Genomic DNA, 19,653 nt, shown 5'->3' with positions numbered 1-19,653 from the left:
TGGGGAATGCATGAAATAGTATATTTGGCCTATACTTGGTTATTTCGATTTTTAAATAGGTGTTTATAATAACCTTTGTTTTCTGTCTGTGGAAACAGCACTTTCTCAGTGCTGCTTTTGCACGCATGAAAGTCTGAATTTATGATATAGACATCAAGTTGGTCCTGATCCGGCTGTTGGTATCCACTCCAGCCACCTGTGGTCTCCTACTTGACCCCTCCCCTGAGCTTTAAGCATGGGCCAGAGTGAGCCCATTGAGAGTCACGATGGGGTTCCCACCTGCCTGAGGCTGGATGTCCACCTGACAGCCACTGTGTCTGTTGTTTTCTTCATCCACCCAACCTCAACATTCCCTCCAGCCTTACAGCCACTTTGACCCGCTCAGAGGTTCCTGGTGCCAAAGCCAGCCTGAGGGTGTAAGAGTGTCTGCCTACTGTGTGCATGGGTTTTCTCTAGGTGTGTCTGGTTTACAGACTAGCCACAGTGCTCAACAGCTCCTTCTGGACTGCAGAGCACTTGATTTACTCAAGCACTGACTCTGGGTGACTTTAATCTTTAGTTTTCAATTATAAGGGAAAAATATAGCTGTTGTCAAAAGAATTCTAAAGTACAAATAAGCAAGAAAAAGAATAATAAAAACTTCTGTAATATTATCACCCAAAGATAACAGCTAATTTTTATTGGGCACCATTTCTTTCTATCTATCATCTATCTACCTATCTGTCTATCCAGCATCTATCTAATCTTCACAACACCTCCAGGAGGGAGGTGTTATTATTATTTGCATTTTATAGATAAAAGAGACAAACACATAGAGGTTAAGTAATTTGCATATGAATGATGGAGCCAAGAGTAAACCCAGAGCCTTGAACTTAAGCGTGGTATAGGCTAACCTTGGAGATACTCCTGTTAACATTTTGGTGAATTTCCTTCCTGTTCTTTTTTTTTGTGCATGAATGTATTAAACACTACATATTAACTTAAATGGTATATTATAGTCAATTTTGTGACCAGTTTTTTCGCTTAATGCTATATTTCATCATTGAATAATCTTTTAAACCATTATTTTAAATGACTGCACGGTAGTCCATAAATGGGTGGATAATCATGATTCACCCCAGCAATTCCCCGTTTTGGATAGTTTTAGGTTGCTCTTATTTTTTTGTTGACAGTACTGTGATAGACATCTTTATCGGTAATCTATAAACACAATTATTTCCTAGTCAATTGAATTGTTGGTTCAGGGGGTTTGCAGGATGTGAAGACCTTTGACAAATATCCCTGGCCTACTTCCAGGGAGGCCACATGACCCTCTGGTTCTCCCATGCACTCACGAGAAGCGTTGGCTTCGCAGCACTACGGCAGGATAAACTCCAGCCGTGGAGTGGAGTCTGGGCTGGAAAGGGAAGAAACGGAGCCAAGGAGGCTGGGGTGCAGGGGGAAGGGAAGGCTCTTCTGCAGAGCAGCAGGTGTGGGAGCCGAGGAGAGTGACTGAGGGGCCTGCGGAAATAGCTTGTGGGCTTGGCAACGAATTGGAGGAGGGGGGTGAGCATGGCGGAGGCAAAGGAGTGAAAGCTTCTCCACGCCATACTACGCGTCAGCACCTGAGAGCATCGGGCTTACCGTGAACATGTCCTTAGGAAAATATACCAGCTGTATATTTATTGGGGGGTCATCAGGGGTAGAGTGGTTTTTCTTGATTACCTCCCATGGGCAACTATTTAATGACTAAGTGATGCTTTAATGTTGTTGTGTGACCAGCCACAGCCAAGGTCCACCCATGGCCTGTTGGAGCACACGTTAAGTGTCAAGTAAGTGACACAGGTCCCAGGCGTTGTGGAGTAGAGCCCTGCAGGCTTGGGAGGTGAGGTTTAAGCTAGACCCAGACCATGGCAGAGTGGGCAAAATGACAGCTAAGAGAGAACCTTCTTGTCTAGGTCCTTGAGTCCAGATCCGGGCTTCACCCTTTCTAACTGTGGGGACTCGGTAACCTCTCCTAACCTCCTGCTTCCACTGCCTCATCAGTGGGTGGTGACATCAGTAGCAATAGGGTCTGTTATACTGAGGATTAAATGAGCTAATAGGTGTGACTGACCCACAGTAGGTCCTCAGTAACCATCAAAGGCTCTTATTCTTCTGACAAGTGGATGTGTGTGAAAGGGCAGCCAGGTTGAGAAAGCAGAAAAGTTCCAGTCCTCTTTGAAGAATAGAGTGAATCTGGGTGAGGGATTCAGGCTTCTTGACCTGAGGGAAAGAAGAGGAAACATTTGGGGGTCATCGGTCAGTGGCCATGACCCAGTTCCTGGCGTGTAGCATTGCTGTTCATCCTTGGGTTCCTCTGACCACCACCTGCCCATACCTCGACAGGCTTGGGTAGTCTGCCCCTGGCGGGGGGAGAACATTTCCTCTCACCTCCCACCCCCCAGGGCAGCCCCACTGAATTTCTCTCTTCCCACGTAGCGCCCATGACATCTCACTTCTCGGCATCTGGCTCCCCATGAGCGGAAGTGGTGGGCGTCAGGGCGTGAGCCATTGCAGGTGTGGGCGCAGTGTAAGATCCAGTCCAGTCAGCCTCCTTCCAACACCCCCTCCCCTGCCAAAACAAATAGAGCCACCATCTAATTACAGATGATCTGAGAACGGGTGAAAGGCAAGGGAAAGAAGCTCCGTAAGTCGGTTTGCCACCAGTTCATTCATGATTCTCTGCTTCCTAAAAAAGCCTGGACCACGTGAGCTTCTTTCTCCGAGGCTCAAGTGATGGTGGGTGTGGGGTGGTCCCTTCCTCAGCAAGCGAGATGGAGGCTTGGTGACAGAGTGTTCGCTTGACTTCTGTTGTCACGGGCGAGGGGAGCCGCTCAGCCCGGCTCAGCCGCGCATGCAGTGCCAGTATTTGGGGGTTGCAGCCCCCTCATGGCTGCGCCTCCCCCCGCCCCCAAGTTGGCTCTGTGGAGACATGTCTTGTCGCTGCCGTGAGCTGACTGTTCCAGACAGTGTGGGGAGGCTGCGGGGGTGGCTGGCGCACCAGACGCAGAAGGCAGCTGAGGCCTCCCGTTGCCTGCCTTTTCTGGAAGCCCACGCAGCAGCTTCCGTCTGGCCTGCAGGGGACAGATTTCCTGTTTGGCGGGAGCAGCCTGTGCCCCTGCCACGGGGCTGGCAGAAAGGAAAAAAGAGGAGGCAAAGCTGGGCTTGTATCTCTCCTGGGCAGGGCAAGAAGGACACAGACTACCTTGCACTCGGGCCCTGAGACAGGCAATGCATCTTTAGCTGCAACTCACTCTGCCCACATAGGACTTCAGCCCACTTTTGTTTTTGGAAGTCACCGTGTGATTAACTTAATTCCCAGTCTATATCCTTTATTGTATACCTTTCAGATCAATGTTCGAGTTAGCCTGGCCTCTCAGAGCTCACACTGACCTTTAGTAGAGGAAGGCCGCTGCCCGGAAGCTTGGGTTGCTGGGGTCCGCTGTACAAGTTGTGCACCACACAAGCGTGTCTGTGTAAGGAGACAGCTTGCATATCATAGAGGCTGTAGGTTTTTACATCTATTATGACAATTATTCCACAGATGGAAGTGAAGTGTCTTGAAGAAAGGATCCTTTTTTCTAGTGTGCTCAGGGATGCTGTGTGGGCTGATGTTAATCCTGTGGAAAGGCCAGAGAAAATTCAGTTCTGGGGAGAGTTTCATAATGGATAATGTGCCAGATGGGCAAACTGTAGGCCAGCCTTGGCTTGGGCAACAATTTCTGGGATCCTTTACGAGGCCGTGTCCCTCCCATGGCTGCTCAGGAAGGGTGCTGAACTCCTGCCTCCCTCCTCCTCCAGCTTGACTTCCCCCTTCTTCCTGTCTCTGCTCCTTGCCCGCTCTCAGCGAGGCAGTGAGTTGAAGGCACAATGCCGGAAGCTGAGGGACTGGTGCTTCCACCTGTCCCCACCTTCCCTGGACTCAGGGACTTCAGGCCCAGCTCAAGCGCGCAGCGTCAGGGAGGTGGGAAAGGCTGGCCCTGCCCTTCCACACTAGGCACGGACATGCTCCTTCTCTCCTCCTCTGCTCAGAGAAAGGGTGATCGTTCCCCAGTCTCTGGAGCCTTGAATTGCTTGGCTAGTGGTTAGGAAGTGCCATGATCTTCCTGCAACCAGCAGTTGACCGCCCCTGCACCAGGCCGCTGAGTGCTGATTGCCCAGAGTCCTCAGCCCAGAAACACACAGAACAGTGGCGGAGAGCACGAGAGAGCGTAGGGCAGGGGGTGGCCAACGGTGGCCTGTGGGCCAAACACCGCCTGCCACCTGTCTCGCTGTGCACTTGGAGCTAAAAAACGTTATTCCATTTTTAAAAGGTTGAAAAAAATCAAAACGAGAATAATAATTCATGATACGGGAAAGTTACATGTAATTTAAATGTCTGTGTTCATAAAGTTCTATTGGAACACAGTGATGCCCGTGTGTTTATATATAGATTGTGTTTGGCTGCTCTGGTGATACATTTGGTAGAGTTGAGTAGTTGAGACAGAGACCAAGTGCCCTGTACAGCCTAAAATATTTGCTATCGGTCATGATACAAAAACAGTGTGCTGACCCCTAGCATGGAGCATGCGAGGCCATGTGGCGTTCTGGAAAGATCCCTGGATTTGGGGACAAGAGACCTGGCCCTGAGCCCCTCTTGTACCCGTTAGCAGTCTGAGCCTTGGTTCCCTCACATGTAAATGCGAGTATCAACAGCCCCTGCCCTGCCTGTGCCCGGCGGCCATGGTGTGAGTCAGAGGACTTCAAGGACAAGCTAGTGCCTTGTGAGCTGCAAGGCTGGTGTGAGTGTTTAGTCGTATTTGCCCTCAAAGGCGGGTCAGCCCTGGTCATCCTCTTTCGACCCCTTTTTTTTCTCATCATCTTTATCCCTTCTGGCCTCGGGGCCGGGCAGGGATTTTTACTGGCCCTTCACCTCTCCCTCTGTCATTGCCAAGTTCCCGTGACCAGGAGGGCAGCCACGTTTTATCGGTGGGCATTTGACTCTCCCCCCTGTGATCACCAGACCTAAGGGGTGGATTCAGCCTATCAAAATCCACGTGCAACCCAAATCACAGGTTTGCGCTCCCTGAAATCCTGGTCATGGGAAATCACAGGGCTTTCACACAACTCCTGGGGAGGAAGGTTTGAGGCACTGGGCTGACAGTTGGCCAGCTGGGAGAGAAGGAAGCCGTGCTTTTATTCAGTTTGCTTTTTCATTGATATGTGCATTTAATTGCAATTGAGGGTTGGCAAGGGGCCCTTGTCCTTGTTTGGAAAATGGCAAGTTAGATAGACTGTGGTTCTGCTTGAAGATGAAGTGCTTAAAAAAAAAGAAAGAAGGAGAGCAGTAGTTTAATCAGCCTCATTGTCACTCTCTACGGGGACCTTTTAAAAAGCATTTGTGAGGTGTGCTCCTCCCACAGCGTGATCGAAGGTCATCTGACACTTGGGGATCCTGTTCTTACCCAGCCCACTACATGGGGACCTGGGGCCCATTTTTGCCATAGAAAGTTCTCAGAGGTTAGAAGACCATCTGCCGTTGTGCCAGACTTGACTTCCTCCTGCACTGTGTTCACCTGATCCCTGGCATGGCCTCAGCCAGAAAGGCCTAGAATCTCCTTTCACCCCCAGCTCTGTCTGACCTCTTGACCCCTGACCCTTGGCTGACTCCACATTGCCTTCCTTCAGCCCCAGTGCTCTGCTTCTCTGCACTTTCCCAGCACAGGGATGCGTGTGTCCCCAAAGCCCTCAGCTTCGCCTGCACAGGCCTTGGGTACCTCCCCTATCTTCTGAGAGGCCTCCTCCATCTCCTACCTTCCCTCCAGGGTATGCAGGATGCCTTTCCAGGTCAAATGTCACGGAACTGCAGATTGAAAAGGACCCCTAGTCTCGCTGTTGGTGTTTTCTTCACAGCGTCCTGGCACATAGTGACTGCTGGCGTGTCTCTAGGGAAGGGAAATTCACTGCCCCAAGGGCATCCCATTCCTTGTTGGGTAGCCTTAGCCACTGGAAATGAGCTTTTAGTGAGCTAAAACATCCTTCTTTATAATTCAACCTACTGATTCGAATTCTGCATTTTGGAATGATTCCGAATGTCTGCTACTCTTCCCACAAATGCTTCCCACCCCTCATCCTTCCTCCTGCTTCCCTGTGCCCAGTGCCCTCTGGAGTCCTGTTGCTCCCCTGACCAATGTTCAGCGGTGGCCTTCAGAGACTCCCTTGGTCCCCACCCCACTGAGGCATCAGTGGCCACGGAGCCCTGGGCATCTTGCCACCCTGCAGAGGGGCTTCCTCTGTGTGGAGTGAGCCCTGGACTGGACCTGAGCAAGGATGTGAACCAAAATGAATGGTTCTCAGAGGCCCTGCCAGCAAGGGCAGGGAAGAGTTGATCTTTCTCCCATGACCCAGTGGGAGGGCTCTGCAACTTCGAAAACGATGGAGAGCAGAATCATCTGGTTGTAATCAGGGTCTTCTTGGTCCCTTACAGCCCCATGTCCCATGATCTCTGGGAAGGGACCTGGAAATCTGCTTTTTTAACATGCTCCCCAGGTAGTCAGAACGTGGCCCAAGCTTCAAGCCACTGACCTCAGGGTTGCCTGGGTCTGGCCTCTCCTCAAGGCCCTGGTTCTGTCTCCTGTTTCAGAGGGGTCTTTGTGGTGACTCAAGAGGGGCTGGGAATCTGAGAGGGACTAACCTTCTGGAGCCTTCAGGTGGGGGCAAGCATTGGAGGGACTTCCCTCCCCCATGATGGGTCTTTCTGAGTGAGGCCTGAGGAGAGAAAGAGAGGACATTGCTGCCTCCTGGCTCAGGGTTCTCAATGGGTCAGAACCCAGCCTTCAGGGCAGTGTAGGTGGTGAGCGTGTATGTGTCCTCTGTGTGTCCCCCGAGGTATTGTTGAGGGACTTAGAAACCTTATGTGAGGGGAACAGGAAATAGCAGAAGGTGGTAGATGGTGGACTTGGAAATCACTGACACAGACGATGTGGCAGAGACAAGGAGTGCGGAGGAGAAAGACCCTGGGCGCTGGGACGTCAGGAGGGCTCTAGGGAGGAGGTCAGTGGTGGGACCAGAACTCTGGGCCTCAGTTAAAATAGCTCTTATTTTCATCAACTTCATATACTGGGCTGAAGATATCTGAACAATAGTTTCTGCTCTGTAAAAGGTAGAAAGCCACTGCAGAAGAGAAAGGGGAAGGAAAAGTTGCCTCAGGCCTTGGAATTCTTGGCACTCAAAGAAAAGCTAGAAGAGTGTTGCTTCTCAAACCAGAAAGCAACCCCTGCTCTTTGCCCCCCACCAACCACCCAAGGCAGAGGCCAGCTGGGGAGATCTGGGCAGGGCTAAGCATGTGGTCAAATTTGCATTGACCTCCATCCCTGCTTGAGGCCAAGGCCAAGGCTGAGGCATTTGGGGGTTCAATGAATGGAGTGAAGATACAAGAAGCAGATATAAGTCTTTAAATGAGGTAACCTCTAAGTGTGCATTTGCTGGCTACTATTGGTGTCTCTAGTCTTTGCATTGGTTATGGCCTTGACAATTTCCATTCACAGAATCCATTTTCCCCAATGAATGTTTACCCTGTGGTGAAGTATAGAGTTCTAATCATAGAAGACAGAGTAGATGCCAGGGGCCCAGTCTGAGGCATTTTAATGTCCAGGGGAGATATGCCGGGGTGGCTCGGTGGACTTGGGCTGATTCATGCGTCCCTAGGCAATATGTTAGTAGACAGAAACAGAAGCCCCCTCTACCTCCGATTTATGCAATGCAATCGGTTTCACAATGACCACTGGACTTTCTCTCAGCTTTATTGAGACGTAATTGGCATAGAACATTGTATAACTTTAAGGTGTACAATGTGTTGATTTGATATCCTCGTATATTAACAATGACCATTTGGAACCAATGTCAGGCAATTTGTTTCCTGCTCAGTTATTGACCGTGATCGTGAGGATTCACGCACGACTGGAGGGGAGGGTGGATGGTGTGGCAGCTCCTTTGGGGCCTCTGTTCTTCTCAGGATCCTGGTGAGCTGAGGCTTTCTCTGTCCTCATTCTCAGGTAACAAGTACGAAGTTAAGGTGTGCACTGGCGATGTCCTTGGTGCAGGAACCGATGCTGATGTCTTCCTCAATATCTTCGGAGAATATGGAGACACAGGTAAGGGGTTTGGAGTCCTTCCTTCACACACCTTGCCCAGAACTGCGTCTTAGGTGGGCTGTTTCCTGCCCTCCTCAAAGAGGAAAGCAACCCCCGTCTTCTCCCAGTTCCTCTGTTCAGTATCTCTCTTCTTGCCATGTGCTTTGTCATGAGCTTCTCTGCACAACAAGGTGCACATCTCGTAAAATTTGTGTGTGTGATGTGTTTTCAGAAGAGGGTGTGCTTGGGTTTGGGAGCGATTTAAAATTGTCCTGCATCCTAGAACAGGTCCAAGCTCCACATCACCAAGGAACTCACTCTCAGTTATATTCTTTGTCTCCCTAAACTCCATGTCCATCTTGAATTACATATTGGATGTTGCATGGTTTGATTCAACGCAGTGGTTTGGGGCAGGCCAGATGGGGCAAGGCATCAAATCGGACTTGGCGTCATAGATGGAGCAGGAACTGAGGACACAGGTAGAGAGGTCCAGGTGTTGGAAGGAAATTCAGGCCAGTGGGACGGAGACAGGTGGTTCTTTGCTGCTTCTGCTAGTTTAATGGAAGAATATAAGGGTCAGTAAAGCTGCTGAGATGTGTAAAATCTGGACACAATATATAAAAAAATTCAAAATGCATTGCTGAGCATATAAGGAAAAAAAGAGAAGTCTCCAGGTGCCAGAAATGAAGAAGGAACTCAAAACTAAATTATTAGCTATGAGTTGATGCAGTGGCACTTGGAAGGAGGAAGCTTTCACATTCAAAAAGCTACAGGATGGGTTTATACCCACTTGAGGTCAGAAAAGGAGATATTGGCCCTTTGTGAGGCAAAATATGAAAAACTAGAACCACACAGAAAGCTAGGAGTCTTGAAAGTTCACAGGAGTATCTTCAGTAAAAAACCCCAAAACAGGCCAGGAAAAAATGTGCTCATTAGTGCAGTGAACTTACCTGTGCAAGAGCTCTAGGTTAAAAAACAGTTGCTGAGAAATTCATACCTTAGGCTTATACCTCATGTGAGCTTGAGGTTTGATTTTACACTGTAAGTGTGATTTGGGGACCTCCTCTCCCCCAAATACAGAAAATTGGTTCCATGCTAGATACAACTGAAGAATATAGTAGGCACCAAGAAAAATATAGCCAAGAAATACAGGAAATAAAAATATAGTTACTGAATATAAATACTTAATGAATGGCTTAATGAACACACTTGGGAACCACTGAATAGAGAATTTGCAAACTCTAAGATATATGTGAGCAGAGTGTTCAGTTGTGGCAGAGACACAAAGCATTGGAAAGCACAAACGATAGTTCATGAGACCTGGAGGAGAGGAAGTTCCAACAGACATGGCGTGGAGTTCCAGACCCAGAGTGTAGGCAGTAGTGAGAGGACATGTTTGAAGAGAGAATGGTTAAAACTTTTTCAAAATTGTGCGAAGATCTGAATCTTAAGATTAAAGTAAAGATATGAATTACTTCAGATTAGAGTAAGAATATGAGTCATTAAACAAGATAAATAAGAGCATCCACACTTAGATGCATTGTGGTGAAATCAAAGGCATAGAAAAAGATCTTAAAAATAACCAGGTTTGGCAGATTATATAAGAATTAGACTTACAGCAAATTCCTATCATCAGTCTATAGAGGTCATAAATTCATGAATAATATCTTCAATGTTCTGAGCAAGAATATACATCAACCTAGAATTCTGTACCTAGCTAGGTTATAATTCCAGAGTGAGGGCATAGTTAATGAATTTCCACGCAAACAAAGAGAAATAAGCTTTACCACTCATAGACCTGTACTTAACCACTAAAGAAAATATTTTAAGAAAAAGAAAATTTGTACCCAAAAGAAAGATTAGGATGCAAAAAACAAAAGTGAGCCAAGAATTGATAATTATGTGACAAATCTAAGCAAGTATTTACTATACAAAGCAATATCAGTAATGACTGTCATTAGGGCACAAGAAAATGCAGACCCCAAACACTAAAAAGCAATACTCTTTGAGAAGGAAAGTAGATATTGAGAGTTAAAGCATAATAAGGTTCTTGGCCCCAGCCCATTCTCCCATCCCTAGGAGAGCAGAGATATTAGCTTTAGACTTCAATGTCAAGAATACATATTACAATTATAAATTAACCACCACAAAATAGAAATGGATAATTTCTAAACCAATAGAAGGAGTAAAAGGAATAAAAACTCAACCCATCCAATAGGAGGCAGGAAATGAGAAAAGAGAAATAAAGAAAAAGCATGACTAAAAGCAAAAATTGAGATAAATGTATAAATAACCACAATAATAGAAATCAACTAAACTTACCAGTTAAAGGATATATGTTCTCATATTAAATGAAAATAAATAAAACCCAGCTTGAATATATGCTACGGAAGGGCTGAAGATAAAAAAGATGAAGTAAGCTATTTTAGGAGCATATCAACAGCAGGAAAGAAGGGCGTGTGGCTATATTAATAGGTATCAGATTAATCTTTAAGGAAAAACACTTTGTTAAACATAAAAGTATATTAGGCAGCGTCATAAAGAACAATAAACCTGGAGGATACAATGACTCTGAATTTGTATAAATTTAATGTATTTCAAAAATATAGTGAAACAAAAATTAACAATGTTGTTGGAGAAACTTGGTAAGTAAATAATGATAGTGGAAGAATTTAATACAACACAATAATCAATAAGTCAAATGGATAAAAATTCAGTATGGATACAGAAGATTTTAACTGTGCACTTAATAACTTGATTTAACAGAAGTTTGTAGATTCCTGCATCCAACTGGCAGAAAACACACATCTTTTTCAAGCATGTGCTGATTACATACTAACCCACAAAGTAAGTCTTAAACTCAAACCAACATCATAGAGACAACATTCTTTGATTATGTTAATAAAATTAGAAGAAACCCCAACCTCTCATTCCATTTAGAAACAAGCTTTAATTTTTATAAAAAATAATCATCATTTGCAAAATCCAGGAGAATTTACAAATCACTAGAACCAATGAGGGGGAAAGTTTAATAAAGATGCTGGATATAAGATTAATGTACAAAAATGAATAAAAACAATAAGGAAACATTTAAAAATATGTGATTTACAATAGCAATTATAAGGTATCTAAGAATAACCCTAACAAAAGAGTTTCCTGGAAAAAACATAAAATTTTATTTAAGGATATACAAAAATACTTAAACAAATGGAGTAATGTATTATTCGTGTGCATGAGAAAAGACTCAAATCCATTAAGAAGTCAAATTTGCTCAGCTTATTCTCTACACGCAACACAATTTTAGTCACTCTTCCAAAGGGCAATATCCTATAGCTTAAGCTGAAAATAAAATTCATGTTCATAAAGGGCTATGTTTCACCAAGACAATTTTAAATGTTGAAAAGTGTATTCACCACATTAACAATACAGGGATAGTTACCCTGGCAGATATTAAGACAATGCAGATCTCTAAAAACTGGAGCAGGGTGATATGGATAGAACAGCGATTTTCAACCTTTTTCATCTCATGGCACAGATGAACTAATTACTGAAGTTCTGTGGCACATCAAAAAGTACGTACTTTTTGCTGATCTGACAAAAATAGGTATAGTTTTGATTCATTCACACCAGACAGCTATTGTTGTGTTGACTGTTGTCATTTTTTAAATTTCACAATCTAAGGGGAAAAAGGCCAGTGTCCCTCACTAAATACTCAGGTATAGCATGTTTTAAAAATTCTTGCAGCGCACCGGCTGAAAATTGCTAGGACAGAGGATAAACAAACAGTGGAGCAGGACGGAGAGCCTGCAAACACACACAGAGGCAGCATCTCAGCCGGAGGGGCCAGGATGGAGTAGTCAGTGGCTGGGGTGTGAACAATCGTTTCACCATGTGAGAAAAGATACGATTACATCTTTTTACCTTTCACCGTACACAAAAATAACTTCCAGGTGGGCTAGAGACTTAAATGTGAACAACTCCATGAAATTTTTAGAAGAAACTTTGAGAGTGTCTTTTTAAAATCTCAATTCAGGATGCAGTTTCTTGAACTAGTCACTAAAAGCACGAACAACAAAGAAAACTATTGCTAGAGTCCACTAAAACAAGAAAAATGTTTCCATGATAAAAGGCATAGTAGATGAAGGAAAGACAACAGAAAGATAAGAAAGTACATGAACAAAAAATTACAGAAGAACAAGGCCTAAATTATATATATAAATAAAATATATATATGGTACATATATATGAAACATACACATGTTCAGTCTCAGAATAATCAAGGGAATGCAAATGAAAACTACAGTGAAATATCACTGTACACACACTAAAACAAAATCAGAAAACCTATATGTTAATAATGGCTGTGGACAACGGGAACCCTCATGGACCGCTGGTGGGAATGGGGGTAGTACAAGCATCCTGAAGGACAGTTTTGCAGTTCCTAATCCACTGAAGATGAGTACACCCAGCACCCAGAAACTTTTTTTGCAGGTGTCTACTCAGAGCCGTTTTTACAAATGTGCAGCTGAAGGCAGGGACAAAAGAGTCCATTTCAATGCTGCTTACAACAGCAAAACACTAGAAACGACTTCAGTGTCCATCAGTATAAGCATGCCTACATAAGAGTGTTGGCTTCACCCAAGCACTAGCAGTTGGACTGATGAACCAAAGTTTACAGCATCAGCAGGGTCTCAAAAGTACAATATGAACTGAATGAAAGTGAGTTGCACAAGGGTATTTGAGAATGAAAGCAGGAGCACTAGCAACAACCCCAGTTAGTAACAGAGCACTTACTAGAAGCGCCTTGTCTGTATTAAGTAGGTCAATCCACTTAGTGACCCTGTGGGCAGTGCTATCATCACCCACACTGCACAGATGAGGAACTTGAGACAGAGATGTGTACTATAGTGTATTTATGTAAAATTCTAAACTACGAAAAAATAGAATATCTTCTTTATGAATACGCACTTGTGCAAGCAACAATTTATGGGAACAATACATAGCAAGTGAAGATAGTGTTTATTTGAGGGAGGGAGTTGGGGATGGGGATGGATGGCGAGACTGTCCACCTCTCTGGCATGATTTATGTCTTTTTAAAAGGACATTAAAGCCCTGGCTGGCGTAGCTCAGTGGATTGAGCGCGGGCTGTGAACCAAAGTGTCGCAGGTTCGATTCCCAGTCAGGGTACATGCCTGGGTTGCAGGCCATGACTCCCAGCAACCGCACATTGATGTTTCTCTCTCTCTCTTTCTCCCTTCCTTCCCTCTCTAAAAATAAATAAATAAAAATTTAAAAAAAGGAACCCCCCCAAAAAAGGACATTAGCGTGCTAACATCTGCATTAACTCTTGAATCTGGGTGGCAGGTACATGGATGTCACATTATTTGCTATCTGTTTGAATTGTTGCAACTGAAAATATAGAAAAATGTCAAGAATTAAATTTTAGAAAGGAGGAAAAACGTGATGGCATAAGCAAAAAGTGAGTGCTTAGATGGGGCTGGAAGGGTTCACCTGACCTTCAACTTGGAACATAATCATGGAAAATTGCCACATAGAAAGAACAAGTTAGAATGAGTCCTGACTGACCCATGTGACTTCTGGCAAGGTATTTGACTTCTGTAATCTTGCCTCATCTACAAGAAAAAGTTGGTAATACCTCCTTCTTGGATTGTAGCAAGGGATAAATGAGAAAAAATCCATGTTAAACAGCCCTGACCGGTGTGTCTCAGTTGGTTAGACGTCGTGCCGCAAAGCAGAGGGTTACCAGTTAAGCACCCTGTTGGGCACAGCCCCAGGATGCGGGTTCAATATCCATGTTAAACAAACAAACAAACAAAATCCATAAGTATAGCTCTCATGGCTCTTTTCCAGAAAAGGAGTCAGACCTAAGGAAGTCTGCTGGCTGGGTGCCAGCCACAGCACCTCTGTACCAACTACCATGGTGGGCTCCCAATTCAGGTACACGCAAGGCAGGGCCTCAGGTGTAGGGGCGGGGTGCTGACTGGTTTACTGGCATGGGGACTCCAGACGAAGGCAGAAATCAGAAACGCAGTGATGGACCCTGGGCACAAGCCATGCACAAGGCAAGCCTCGAGGCTGGACGACTTTAAGGACCCCCTTGTTAACTTTAAAAAATTTTTACCTTTATTTTTAGAGCAGTTTTAGGTTCATGGCAAAATTGAAGGGGAGTACAGAAAATGCCCACATACCACCCATCCCCCACTACAAAACCTCCTCCCCCAGTTGACTTTGGAGACCACCCTTCAGTGGACACACCATGAAGGCATGGAGCTGGTTCTCTCTCCTCCCCTGGTCTTCTGTGTAATGTGCATGCGTGTCTGTGCCCACAGGGGAGCGCAGGCTGGAGAGTGGGAAGAACAACTTTGAAAAGGGAGCTGAAGACAAGTTCACACTGGACGCCCCTGATCTGGGGCAGCTGATAAAGATCACTGTTGGCCACAACAACAAGGGGAAGTCTCCGGGCTGGCTGCTGTCCAAGGTGGGTCCAGCTGCCTGTCTGCAGCCCCTGCGCCCTGGGAGGGAGGACGTCCGGCTCTTCACAGGGTTGCGTTTCAGCCCTAACTTCCCTCCCACAGTCTGTCTGCCTCCACTCCTCTGCCCGTGCCCACTGGCCAACCATCCTGCTCACCTTACATCTCCCAGACTTTGCCCACGTTACCACCTTTCTAAAACGCCCAGTTCTCTCGTCCGAAGCCTGACCATCCTTCACGGCTCTGCCACTCCTCTTTCCCCGACTGTGGCCCACCAGGACCTCTCCCTCCCACCAATGTTTATAACCCTGCCTGCTTAGAGCATTCATTTGACCCTAATCATAGGTTTCCTTGTGGCTTATTTGGGGCTATTGCCATACACCTCAAATTTCTGAATCTCAGGTTCTTTGTAACTTCACCTACTCAGGACAAAATCACACAGCAAGAAGATGACGCAAAGGTTTCTGAGAAGCTAAAATGTGTCTGGTCCAAAGTTTGCAAGGAAAGTTCATGCCCCTGGCTGTACATTGCTCTGCCCTCATTTTGAAGGAAAGGCCCCTCTGACTCTCACTCACAGCCTAATGCTTACTTACGGTCATGCCTGGAAGACTCGCTACCTGTAGGTGTAAACCTATAGCAGAAAATCAGAGGTGGAAAGAAGCACCATAATAGGTGGGACTGTTGAGAATTATAATGGGGAGTCATAGAAGATATTAAAAGGCAAAAGAATATTAAAAATTGATGAGAGTTTGAAGTCATTTGGAAAATGGACTACCAGCCCTTTGCATATATTGCCCATAGTTGTGAGACTATCAATGTATTTCAGCTCAGAATGATAGGAAAAGGTTAATGTAGAATATATTTTTAAAAAAGGTTTTGAAAAAGGTTTTATTGCTTGAAACAGAAAACCCTCAGACTTGTAGTAGTTTGTTCTATAGAGAATGAAGCTGTTTGATAGTTGAGGTTTTGTTATTATTTAACTTGATTTATCTCCTCATATCAGTTAGGAATGTATTTGGTAGCAAGTATCAGAAAACTAAAGTGCAGTGTTAAACAACTAGGGGCTTATTTTTGTCACCTCACATGAAACCAGGTGTGGTCAGCTCAGGGCTGGTACAGCTGCTGTCTTTCTGAGACACCTGCTGTCTTGCTGCATCGCCATTCTCAGCCCTGTGGCTTTCATCCTCCAACTTGTTGCCTTGTGATCCCACAATGGTTGCCAAACCCCTAGCCATCTTATCTGTGTTCCAAGCAGGAAGAGAAGGGGAGACCAAAGGGGGGAAAGACAATTTTCCTGCAAGCCTTCCCTTATTGTGAGAGAAGTAAAACTTGCCCTGGAACTTCTGCCTGCATTTCATTGGCCAGAAATACGTCATGTGGCCACCCTAGCTGCAAAGGAACTTGGGACATCAAGGGCCTAGATTTCCAATCTTTACAGTAGAAACGGACTATGAAGAAGGTTATTGGCATGGGTGTGGAGTGAACATCCGAGAGAGCCTGCTGTACTTCTCTTCACGGCTAGCCTGAAAGTTCCTTGAGGGCACCTCCCCATCCCTTGGCTTGGGGCAGGGCACTGACTCAGCAAAGCGAGGAATGGCCAAGTTTCCTTCGGAAAGGAGAGGGCCCCGCTGGCCCTTGGAGCAGCCGTCTTGGTGCTGCACGGGCTGCCAGGAGGCTAAATGCTGGGTGGGTTGGAGAAGAAAGGGGGTGGGCATCCAGACCCCAAACAACCAAGGCACAGACAGGGGTGTGTCTTCAGGGAGGGTTTTTTTGTTGTTGTTGAGCTGGGACAGGGTGGGAGAAGAGGGAGGGGCCTTTGTGGCCTCAGCCGGGATGGGGCCCAGAGCAGGTACCCAGAGGCCCAGTTCCTTCATCTTGGGAAAGAAGACAGTCTGAGTGAAAACACAAGGTTTAGCGGAAGGAGCAGGAAAGCGCTCCTGCAGTCCAGGTGCGACCTTCATGTCCTTGTTGCAGCTGCACTTCGTGAGGTCAGCCTCCTCCTTGGTCACGTGGGCCCACCCACCCAGTGTGCTCGGGAAGCTTCACGGAGGAGGCAGGTTCACGCGCCAGGGCAGGACTGTCCTTAGTGTCCCGCTCAGGGGAAAGGGCAGCTTGGCAAGGTGTGACTGTATGGGCGGGAACACGTTTGGCCTCTGAAACACCGTGAATCTTGCTCCCTTGCCTTCTGAAATTTGATACTGAGGCTTTTGTTTCTCTCTGGACAACCTGTTTCGTGGTTTTCTTTTTCTTTTTTTCCTGGGTGCTCACAGCATTTTGTTTTTCTTCATATTTATAATTCTAAAGTCTTGCCAGAGGGTGCTAGGAGTAGGGCCTATGTTGGTTCATTCATTCTCCCCCCTCCCCCCTCCCCACCAAAGAGTTCTGCTCTTCTTCTGATTCTTTGGAATGATGTCTCCCTCCTCCCTCCCTTCCCCGTCACCCCCCTTATCATTGTTTGCTGTGTGGGCGCTGTTTGAACACAAAGGCCAAGCAGGCTACTTGCAGTTTGAGACTGGCTATGCTGTTAGCGTCCCCATTATGCACATGGGTGAGCTCAGGGCCTGGTAGGCAGGTCCCTGTCTGTTCCCTCCCCCCCCCCCCGCCCCCGCCAAGCCAAGGGGGTGTTCACCTCAAAGGTTCACTGGCTTTTCTGGAAATATCCTAACAGCCTAGTCCTTTAACTAAGCAAACCAAAATTCTCCCTCAGGGTAAAACATAAAAATAATTCAAGCATTTTGTAGGTCAGTGCACTTGGATTTACTAGATATTTTCCTGAGGGAAGAATTGTAATGAGAAAGGAGAAATGGGGGATCTAGGTCCCAGGCAGAGTGGGTACAAGCCGAATACCAGGGGCTGGGGGAGACTCTGGGCTGCCTCTGGCCCCTTTCTGACCGTGCCGGGGATAGCTAGCCCTAAGCTCCTGCCTCCCTCTACTGGGTCTCCAGGCTGTCCCTCCCCTCGGTCCACTCTGATTGACCTGCTTGCCCTAAGCTCCCCAGAGACACCCATTAGAGGGGCTGTTAAGTTGACTGCATTCCCAGATCTGACTTGTGCCCAGAGAGGGCTCCCGCCCTCGAGGCTGCCGGGCCAGCCTGCACACGACAGCCACTCCCTGCTGTCTATGTTTAAGGCTGTGGTGGGATGGACCCAAAAGCCGGTGGAAGTAACCCCTGCATAAGTCGACTCCCTCCTCTTCTGTCTAGTCCATCGCCCGTGTGTGCTTCTCAGCCTGGGCTGATGGCCTCCGTGAAAGGGACTCGCCCCCTCCCCCTGCTCCTGGCCCCTTGCCGGGCTGACATCCGCCCTCCCCAGGCTTTGCTCATGGCTTTGGACCCACATCTGGTTAGCCCAACAGTTGCCCTCGACTCAAACGGTCAGTTCAGTTCAACAACCACTTCAGAATGTCAACATTCACCAGATGGACCATTGTGCCGCTAGTGGGTCTGTCCTTGGCCCACCTGCTTCAGGAAAGAGATTAGCTCAGGGCTCCCACAGCTTCTCAGTGGCAGGACTGGTACCCACCCCGGGTCCTTGGGACTCCCAGCCTGGATTCTCTCCCTGCGCCATGTGTTAGAACGTCCAGAATCGCGAGGCTGGCCGGCTGCGTGCTGTGGAGAGTGTACATTCAGCCAGCACCACGGGCTCCGATAGGAAGAGAGACAGAGGACCGTGGGTGGATTGCAGGGACCTTGAGAAGCCCAATGTGCCCTCATGTCACCAATTAATACTCGACACTTACTTAACAAACATTCACTGAGTGCCTGTCACATCCCAGGCCCCACACTGCCCACTGCAGCTGTTACAATAAACATATCCTGCTTCTAAAAGAGACAAGCCCTTAAATCATTGCCTACTCGCTGTAAGGCAGATCTCTTCCCATAACCTTATATTCCAAAACTTCAGGGGAAGTCCAGCTTCAATGAACAAACACTCTGTCCTAGGGGGTCCCACGAGTGTGGATCAGCCCAGGTTTCCCAGTTTGAGGGTCAGAATTCAGAACCACCGACTTGAAGGCACAGCAGGATGAGATAAGAGTCTTGAGGACAAGCAGGTGTTGTGGGGGTGAGCCGTGTCTGAATGGGGGTCACAGGGACTTCAGGGAGGTCCGTGGGAGCTGGGCCACGAAGGTGGCTCGCAGGGGCAGGGATGTTGAGCAGACCTGCACTGGACACAGGGCTCAGGGGACTGCGATGGGGTGCTGGGGAGGCGGGCGAGGTCGGTCTTTGTTGAATGCGGTAGCCTGAGGCATGGGAGCGGGCACGCGGGTGGATTTAGAGGAGAGGGAGAAAGTGTAGAGGAAGAAGAGAGAGTATCAGGGATGTCACCAAATGCTGTCACTGACAGGTGTTTGTATTTGTGGTGCGGTGCATATCATGTGACAGTATTTCAGAGAGATGAGTGCAACCCAGAGCATTCGGGGAAGGGCAGTCTTTTGACAGGAAGAGGGAGAAGATCCCCTTCCTTTGCTGGCCTCAGTTTATCCCATAGAACATTCTCTCGCTCTTCCTCGAGCCCAGGTCTGTTCTGGTAACTCTTGGATGCTGAGATGTATTCAAAGTGGGTTCATAAGTTCCAGAGCCTCCTCCTCCCTTTTTTTCCTATCTCACAACTCACCTGTCCCCTTCATAGTGGCTCCTGGAATGTGACAATGGTTGCTTACCAGGGAACAAACATGCCCACCCTTTAAAGGGAAGGGCGAAAACCCCTCGAACACAGGGCCTTCTGTTTCATCCCCTTCCTGCCCCCGTGGCCGATACCTGGAGGGTGCACTGTGGGTCCCTCAGGTTGTCAGAGTCTCCGCTGCCTGGGCATGTGGCGGGGAGGGAGGAGACCTTTCCACCCCCACATTGCTCTGTGTGGGGGAGGGGTTCACTCCTTCTGCACAGGCAAGGCGTTTACGTCAAATCGGTGGAAATTATCCCAGTGTCGAGGAGGGAGAGCTGCCACGAATCACAGCTGACGTCCCGCATCAGTTGAAAACTTACTGACTCTGAGACCCGCGCCGTGTGTGGGAGGCATGTTCACCCTGT

General features: G+C 47.2%; 1 protein-coding gene across 2 annotated transcripts in view; it reads left to right on the top strand.

The window, feature by feature from the left end:
- LOXHD1 (lipoxygenase homology PLAT domains 1) overlaps positions 1-19,653 on the top strand; it is a 133,000-nt gene that overhangs the window by 23,328 nt on the left and 90,019 nt on the right. For both annotated transcript variants that reach the window (XM_045849809.1, XM_045849808.1), the window contains exons 5-6: positions 8,055-8,153; positions 14,483-14,631. In XM_045849809.1, the coding sequence (XP_045705765.1) occupies positions 8,055-8,153; positions 14,483-14,631 (248 nt within the window). The remainder of the gene's footprint in view (positions 1-8,054; positions 8,154-14,482; positions 14,632-19,653) is intronic.

This window comes from Phyllostomus hastatus, unplaced genomic scaffold, assembly GCF_019186645.2.
Source record: "Phyllostomus hastatus isolate PE091 unplaced genomic scaffold, TTU_PhHast_1.1 phas_contig_80, whole genome shotgun sequence".
Lineage (NCBI taxonomy): Eukaryota > Metazoa > Chordata > Mammalia > Chiroptera > Phyllostomidae > Phyllostomus > Phyllostomus hastatus.
Note: the sequence above shows the minus strand (reverse complement) of the source record. Positions and strands in the feature narration are given on the sequence as shown.